This window comes from Limulus polyphemus, unplaced genomic scaffold (genome assembly GCF_000517525.1).
Source record: "Limulus polyphemus unplaced genomic scaffold, Limulus_polyphemus-2.1.2 Scaffold247, whole genome shotgun sequence".
Classification (NCBI taxonomy): Eukaryota; Metazoa; Arthropoda; class Merostomata; order Xiphosura; family Limulidae; genus Limulus; species Limulus polyphemus.
The window spans coordinates 723,813-732,999 of record NW_013665857.1 but is presented as its reverse complement, the minus strand read 5'-3'; the positions used below and the strand labels follow the sequence as shown (position 1 = coordinate 732,999).

The window sequence follows — 9,187 nt, the reverse complement described above, 5'->3', positions numbered from 1 at the left end:
AACAATTACTAACAAGTTTACTGTTATCTATCAGTACGTAAGTAGTTTATACAGACAAAGGAATATATATATATATATACAGTATGGAGCAAAGGGGTCAAATAACTGGAGGTTGCTTAACATCTTACTAAAGGTATCTTGGCACCCAGAGGTGTTGGTTTCGATTAGGCTGTTTTGTTCAATTGAGATGGCTTCCTTTATTTTGCATTTCTTGATGTTTGATTGTGTGTTTAAAATTACAGTGTGTCTACGTTGAAGAAACTCGAAGAAAATTGTAAAACAGATTCACTGAACATAATAAAAAAAAAACCTCCCATGTTTACCACCATTACAACTAAAAAAAAACACAGTATATCTATTCAGAACACTGTAATTTTAAACAAATAACCAAACATCAGCAAATGCAAAATAAAGGAAGTTATTCTAATGGAACAAAACAGCCCTACTCTAAACCAACATCCCAGGGTGCTAAAAATACCTTTACTAAGTTGTTAAGCAATCTCTGGTCCAGTGACTTTTTTGTTCTTTACTGTATTTATATTCCTGTGTCTTTCATTACACATTCAAGCCATTTCCTAACTTTATTTTCTAAATGCTGGTTCCTCATCATCAAATTTAACTACCTTAATCATCCATGGATTACATAGGCCTGCAAATTTAAACTTCATAAAAGTTGTTTTGGTTTTAATAATGGATTTTTCATAATTCAGCTATGCAGATTTCGAAAATCATATTCATTTTTTTCTATCACTTAATGATTTTTTACAAATCAGGAAGAAATAAAACTCTTACTTAGATCAAATTATTATTTTGTTTACTACAATGAAAATTTTTTATAATTATGTTTGTTAACAAAAATACAAACAAACTGAAGACAAGGGAAGAACATTGATGTCAAACGAATATGCATCCTCATTCATCCTGATTTTTTGTGAAATCTACGTGTCAAAGCTACATGTTGTGGTCTTTCTTTTATGTATTGTGTTATGATGTTTTGTAAAAAAAATCTGTACATGATGGAGAAAAATGGATATCATTTTCAGATTCAGCATACGTGAATTACTGTAGAACGTAAAAATTTCAAGTTGATAAAATTGATGTAGAGCGCTCAGTTGTGTGTATCACTTGAAAATTAAAGTGATTTTTATTGGTAATCATGCACAGCTGTAGGTATTGGAAATACCAGTATTGAATCATAGTTTGTAGTGTATCTTCCCTTCAGGGGCACATAATAATTTGTAACAATTTTGAATCTTTATGAAAGCTGCAAATATTATATGATTCATAACATTTTTCCAATTCACTCTATAGAAATTTACCTTACAAAGTGTCATTATTTTATGCTTTATGTTATATGCATCCAGTCATGAGAAAAATTATTATGCCAGCATATGATGGTACAAGTAGTAGCAAAAAAACGTTATGAAATGGTGATGTTTTTTACTGTTCTTTTCTTAATTTATTTCTTTAAAAATGTTATTCCCCAAACCAGGAAGCAAAAAATTTAAAACATTATTAATTACTTATAATTTTCTTTTAAACTACTTTTATAAAAGTGGTGTAATTACACTTGAATTCAACCCTATAGGAAGTTTGGGGATTTAGCTTTGTTATTGTCAGTATAAGTTCTTTAATATACTCTCCGTGAAACCAAACTTTGAGAGTTCCAGATTGATGATTTGCTGTTGAGCAGTAGTGAGCATATTTTAAACTCTCTCCTGGTATTAATGACTGCTTTGGTTATTAGCGTACAAATAGATAGTAATGGGATGATATGAGATCTCTCATGCATGCATTTTCACTTTAAAAAGATAAATTTTACAGTCTAAAGGTGTTTGATTTGATAGCTTTTAGTTCACAATACCTTTCTCATAACTGCAGTGATACACTAATCTATACAAATATTTAACTTCTTAACATGTATCTCATGTTGCTATGTTTCATATTTACAATGATGTCCTAAATTACACAAATATATAACTCCTTAAGATATAGACCATGACACCATGTCTCATATCTGCAGTTACACACTAACAGATACTAATTTTTCAATAAAGTAAATGTGCCTTTTTTATGTACCATGAGCATATTTTGATCATTTGAAGTTACATAGGTAATTAATGCACTCTTCACTTTAATCAGTCACTTTATTCTGAACGAAACAATTAGTTGAGGTTTACTTTTTAAATAATACCAATGTTTTTACTTTAATATTTTTCTTTACAAGACTTCACAATACTGGATGAAGAAAGAATATTTGATACTTCAGATGATGAATTTGAACTACTGGGATGATATTAGCATGAAATCAGGTATCAACTTATTGTAAAAGTTTGAAACATAGTGAATATCAACTCTATGTATCTAATGACTTGCTGCATTAAAGAGCCGTTTTTTTTTTTTTTCCTTGGGTGTTAACTGATTTCAATTGATATCTTTAAAGGCTCATATAAAAGCATGTGTCTGAGTTTACGTGCAAAGTAAACTGCAGATATTTTGTATTTTTTTACTGATTCTACTTGTGAAGGTACTATTTGTTACATGTAAGTTTTGTTTATTTTTAATTATTTCAGTGCAATTCTATAATATCGTGAACTTGATACATATAATCATATCAGTAGAAATATCCATCCTCTTGAAATTTTAACGAACATCTGATTATTTCTAAATTTAATGTACTTTTATTTACAGTTTACTTTCCATCTTGTATGTGTAGTATTTTTTTTCCCTAACTTCAATTCTAAGCTTACTTGCATCCTTCTAGTCATCACTCATATGCTGTATAATTTTATAATAAAAAAATAAAGAAAATTATTCCTAAAAATAAGATGGCATTTTTTCTAGGGACACAAAGGAACATAAGCATTGGTTAATTAATACATTTTTAAATTAGGAAAAAATATGTTATTGTAAAAAAACATAAAACTAAGCTTCGATTTTTGTTTTTCACTGAATTGAACTTGATTTAAGAATAAACTATGCACTTTAGACATTATACCATGACGAAATTCCTAAACCAGTTTGGAACACATGAATACATAATTTATAATTCTACAAATTGCAAAGTTATATATGTATATATAATTTTATTTTTAACTTTTAACAGATAGAATTTTTAAATTTTGTAGTATTTCTAAAGAAATAAAACAGACTTTTTTTTGTATAAACAGTAAAGCAAATGTTTTTTTTTAAAAAAAGGCTTACCATCCTACCAAATATTAACTACTATTTGTATAGCTAAACTTTATTAAAGTCCTTATTTTAAGGATTTAATAATATATTTTTACATTGTCATTTTCCTTTGTTAAAACTTCTAAGCTTTTTATCTAAGAAAAACTAGTGGCTTTATAATATGTAATATGCTTCGTTCCTGACTTCTCACAGTATCAAAATTGTTAATAATAAAGACAGATTTTATATAAAAAAATAAGCTTAAACCTATGATTTTGTTGTTCGGAACTTATTGAAGAGTTTATTTTAATTTTGAAAACTTGAAATTATTTTTTAGATTTTGTAAACTAAACTGTTTTCAAAATTTTATACTTACAATACAAAAAGGGTCATAGCAAAAATTGTTTGATTTAATTTGTAAGAATGATTTTTAAATGTTAACATTTTAGTCTGGGAAAATCTTTTTATCCTCAAAAATTGTTTTCACTCTCTTAGTTATTAATTAATGAACTAATTGAATGGAAACTTCAGGAATAAATGTAAAAAGCACTTGTAACTATAAATGTATAGGAGTGATTTTCAATATGTTTTATTGGTTACTCATTTCGTGAGAATATGCCACTATTTTATGTTACAGTGATGGCCTGTTACAGCAATCTATGAGTTTGGTACAGGTTCAGTTTTGATTTTAGTCTTAGAGACCTTAGAGCACTTCAAAGATTCTGGCACTTGTTTTAAGGTTCCTTAAGACTTAATACCGCTTCATTAAGTTTCAAAAAACTTAGATAAGAATTGCTCGTTGTGTAGGTGTTTCAATATGCTACTCATGATCAAACACATTGTTTACATTGTAAAATTGTGCAAATTAATTAATTTTTTTTAACCATTAGTGCTATAGTGATTTTTAGTTAGTATAAACCTTACTTTATTTTAGCACACTGAGAAGATGTATTTCAAATGTAGCATGGCTCCATCAAGGTGCTGCAACATGTACATCTACACCTATTGAAATAACCTTTGATTCATCACAGAAAAAAAAAAAGAACAAAACCTATTAAGAAATTTCTGTATCTAAGTGAAACAAAAAATATACTAGTGTTGATCACGAAGTAGGAAGTATTAATTGCAAGTAATTTTAATTGAGACATGCAAGTGAACCATCTTTTGCCAAGCAAAAAATAGATAAAATATACTTTTGTAGTTTTTTTTAGTCTATATAAAATGTGGTTATGATGCATGACCATTTACTGATTGTTGTTACCAGTGGTTTTTTTGTAGGTATAAACATATTTTGTGTATCAGTAGCATTAGTGGCCACAAGTCTCCATGGGTTGTTATTATTCAAAGTTAAAGAAATATTGGTAAGAAACTTTATAATTAGTTTCATGTTGCTGCTAAAATAGCAGAAAGCTATGATACCCATGTGGTAAAAAAAAATATATTAACAGTATCAGTAAAAAAATGTTATTGCATTGTTTAATGAAACCTGTAAAAGTACTGTAACTGTATTGGTAAAAAAGGTTATTGCATTGTTTAATGAAACCTGTAAAAGTACTGTAACTGTATTGGTAAAAAAGGTTATTGCATTGTTTAATGAAACCTGTAAAAGTACTGTAACTGTATTGGTAAAAAAGGTTATTGCATTGTTTAATGAAACCTGTAAAAGTACTGTAACTGTATTGGTAAAAAAGTTATTTCATTGTTTAATGAAACCTGTGAAAGTACTGTAACTGTTTTATGCAAAGGTTTGCTTACCTAATTAAAACTATTAAATCAACCAAATTGTTAATACAAAACTAAGATGTTACTAGTAAGTAGATTTACAGCATCTTAGTCATGTGTGTTAATGTGTAACTAGAAATGTTTACACATGTACAGTTCTTATTCTTTTCAATCTTGTTATTTTACATTTTTCTAAATATGAGAAACATTCCTGTGACATTTTAGTATCAGATAGGTAAACTAATCACTGGTGGTTACCTAAGATAATTATACTTTGTATTCTTAGGTTTTGTTTTCATTATTCCTTTCAGGTTTGTATTTGATAACTAATCAGTTATTCTTTGGGAGGACAAAAAAACTTAATTATAAAAATTTATAACTTTCACAGCTTCCTAATGTAGTTGATTGGTTGAATCAGATTTTAGCTTTAATTTTTTCTAAACTCATTAAGTTATGCATATATTTGCAAGATGCATTTTAATTGGTATGATATAATAAACTGGATTATTTGTGATTTAAATATAAAAAGGTGTTACTGCATTTTATTAAAATAGAACAATTATTATTTTAACACGATCAGAATTTGTTTTTGCAATATAAAATAGTGGACTATTTGTCTATTTTTGTTATATAAAATTTTTATCGATTGAACCCTTTCCTAAATTTTGATTACAAATGGATACAGTTGTGAAATTGTTATTTTAATTTTTTAATTTTGCTTTTTTAACGAACTATATTTATTAATCTGCAAGCATTCTAAATATAATTTGCAACAAAATGTATGAGCTTCAAAGTTACTAAAGTTAATATTTTGAATGTTTGAAAAGGTAGTATAATGTGAAGGACAGGTGTTACATTAGACATTCATTATAATAAGACAATAACCAAAAATATAACTATTTGTTATTAACATTTTCTGTAAAGGTTTGTATGTCTACTTTAACTCAGTAATAAACAAACTGCTGAAGCCTGTGTGTGTGTATATATATATATATATATATATATATAATATTTAAATGTAACTGAGTTCACTGGGAAAAATGTTTCTAATAAATTAAAGTTATAATAAAATGATTGTCTCCTGATCTTCTTTCAAAAATTGAAAACTAATTTTTTTGAGAAATAGTTGGTTGGAATAGCCCAATAATTGCTAGTGTGTTGACTAGTTACCATCCATCTAGTCTGTTAGTTCCAAATGTGGGATGACTAGCACAGATAGTCCTTGTATACCTTTGTGCAAAGATTTAAAACAAACAAAACTTTATTCAGGACTTTAGTTCCAATACTTTGTGGTGTAGTATAATTAAAGCATGTCATTTGTGTCTGCATTGTAAAATGAAATAGTTTTACCAGTAATAATGTTTTTCTTTGATGAAATAGACCATGTTATGTGTTTGTAAAATTTGTGTTTCTACTCTTAAGTATGCAGAGTCCAGTCATTTCTTAACACAGAACAAAAGTAAGTTATATTAATGTTTAAGTGTGTTGTATCTATATTTTCAAAGAAAGAATACTGATGACTGTTTTGAGAATGTTTTTTAAATGAATACAGAATACTCCTACCTCTATTAAAACAAACTTGTGATGATCTGAAATGTAACTGTAGCGTAAGTGAAGTTTGAGAAAACTTGTATAAGTCAGATGTAATCATTCTTACATTCCACAAAAGTTTGAATACTTTATATTAAAAACTTGTATCAGACTAGTGTAATCATTCTCAAACTAATCACTGTTGTGTTCCACAGAGGGTTTAGTACTTTTTATTAAGAGGTAGTTTTTAATATAAGGTATTTTTCATCAACCCTCTTTGAAACGTAACAGTGATTGGTTTAAGAATGATTACACCTTGGCTGATATTAGTTTTTAATATAAGGTATTTTTTATCAACCCTCTTTGAAATGTAACAGTGATTGGTTTAAGAATGATTATGCCTGTTCAATACCATTTCAACCCTCTCTGAAACATAAAAGTGATTGGTTTAAGAATGATTATGCTTGGCTGATACTAGTTTTTAATATAAGGTATTTTTCATCAACCCTCTTTCAAATGTAACAATGATTAGTTTAAGAATGATTATGCCTGGCTGATACTAGTTTTTAATATGAGGTATTTTTTATCAACCCTCTGTGGGATGTAACACTGATTTGTTTAAGAATGATTATGTCTGGCTGATACTAGTTTTAATATAAGGTATTTTTATCAACCCTCTTTGAAACATAACAGTGATTAGTTTAAGAATGATTATGACTGGCTGATACTACTTTATATTAAAACAATTTTGAATGTGCAGACTGGCAAATTATTGACAAACACATTTGATATAATGTCCCAGTGGAACAGAATGTATCAGAACTACATCTTGATATTTTATAGTATTTTGTAGGTTGCGTAATGGCACATACATTTGATCACTTTTTGGAAAAGTATATTACAGCCCTTTCCAACACAGAATGTTCATACTCTCAAGTTATAAAGATGAGTTTAGATCAAGGATTTAGAATTTCTAAAATGGGGATAACTTTTGTACTTAATGGTATTGGAACACAAAGAATTATGGATCAACTTTTAGCTCCAGGACCATTCAAAAAAAGACCTATAATAAGTCGTACTCCCAGCCTTGGTAAGAAAAGTGTGGCATCCTGTTGTAGATGAGAATCCACAAATGCAAGGGTCAGTGAGAAAAGTTGTCCACATTTCCCAAGTAACAATATGAAATATAATCAAGAAGGATCTCTGTCTGGAAAAGTGAGGCAAGTCACCAGATCCAGCACCTTTGGATTTGTATAAGATCAGAATGTTGTAACATGCTCTGAAAAACCATCATACGTTAGGTACTTATGGATAGAGAGGAGGGGTGAGCTTTGGACGTGACAGCCTTACAATGGAGCCTTTTGTAATAAAAAACTGTGCTGCAGGGTCCATTATGAAGATACACATTCATTAAATAGAGCATGAACAGCCTATAACAACACGGTGAGGCTTTAAAATTGTCTTATTATAGTATAGTCAGTCTCTGTATTGTCACAAAGTGATTATTCTGAAAACTCCAATGGCGTCAGAATTTGGGTACTTTTTTAATTTTATTAAGAACAATGAGAATTTTATATTTCTTAAACATTGGATTGGAAATGAAAAACAAAAGTGTAATACATTTAGTTTTAAAAGTTGTTATATTTCCCGAAGTCTATAAGAATAACGCTGTGAAAATTGGTATGGAGGTTCGTTCGGTCCATGGAGAGATACATACACATTTTCAGTTTTGCGGTTTTTACCACTACTTCACCCCCTGTTGCTGGATCTTCACCAAATTTGGCATGAAGGTTTGTTAGGTCCATTCGGAGATACTTGCAAACTTGCGGTTTCACATTTTGCAATTTAGTTTTTATGGGCGTTTTGTGTCGAGGGGACGGTACTCCAGCTAGTTTCGAATATATTGTTGCTAAGATAACTTGTGCTGTTAATGAAGCAATCAAACGTTTTCTAAGTGAATCAAAAACTATCTATTATCCTTAACCCAAGAAAAAAAAAAAGATTTTAGCCATGTTTGGCGAAGGCGAAATTCAATATAATATTCTAACTTAAGTGCAGTTGTACAAAATAATTATATAAAAATTAAAAACAAACAAGTTATATTTGTATTTTATGATAACTTAAGTGTTATGGAAACTAAATATTAATAACACTGAAAATTTGTTTGTAGTTAAGCACAAAGCTATACAATGGGCTGGCCATCTGTGCTCTGCTCACCACAGGTATCGAAATCCGGTTTCTAGCGTTGTAAATTCTGCATACATACCGCTGTGCCACTAGGGAGCAGTACTCAAAATACTAACCAAACGGTTTTGTTTAAAAGCTTGTTTTATCAAACATGATTGCTTCTAAATTTTTTATTTGTGTGAAGTGTTTGTCCGAAAGAACGACACAAATGAAGCTACCATACAGGGTGATCTAATAGTGCTTGCATCGCCATCTGATGAGACATTTTTATAAACCACTTATGACATGTTAATTAAATTTTCTGAGACAAATGTAATTATTTCTCTTTGTGGCAAAGTTACTAAGGCTATCTGTTGCCGTCTCGAATTTTTAACTACTGACCAGATGGAAGGTAGCTAGTCAGCATAATTCTACCACCCACAATCCCCGCTACGGGATTGACTGCCACTCTTATAACGCATCCACAGCTTAAAGTGCAGAGAATATTTGCAAAAAACAGTTTCTGGGCTAAATTTGTTACAAAACAGATTTGAACATGTATGGAATGAAAATCCAACTACAGGGGTCGAAGTAGTGG

The 9,187-nt window shown here is 29.3% G+C and overlaps 1 protein-coding gene across 1 annotated transcript in view; it reads left to right on the top strand.

Annotated features, from left to right (window-relative positions):
• LOC106478765 (cysteine protease ATG4B-like) overlaps positions 1–5,240 on the top strand; it is a 52,750-nt gene extending 47,510 nt beyond the window's left edge. Inside the window, exons 13-14 of the mRNA XM_013939327.2 lie at positions 2,228–2,312; positions 4,106–5,240. Of these exons, the coding sequence (XP_013794781.1) occupies positions 2,228–2,295 (68 nt within the window). The 3' untranslated portion in view covers positions 2,296–2,312; positions 4,106–5,240. The remainder of the gene's footprint in view (positions 1–2,227; positions 2,313–4,105) is intronic.
• Positions 5,241–9,187: the final 3,947 nt, after the last annotated feature.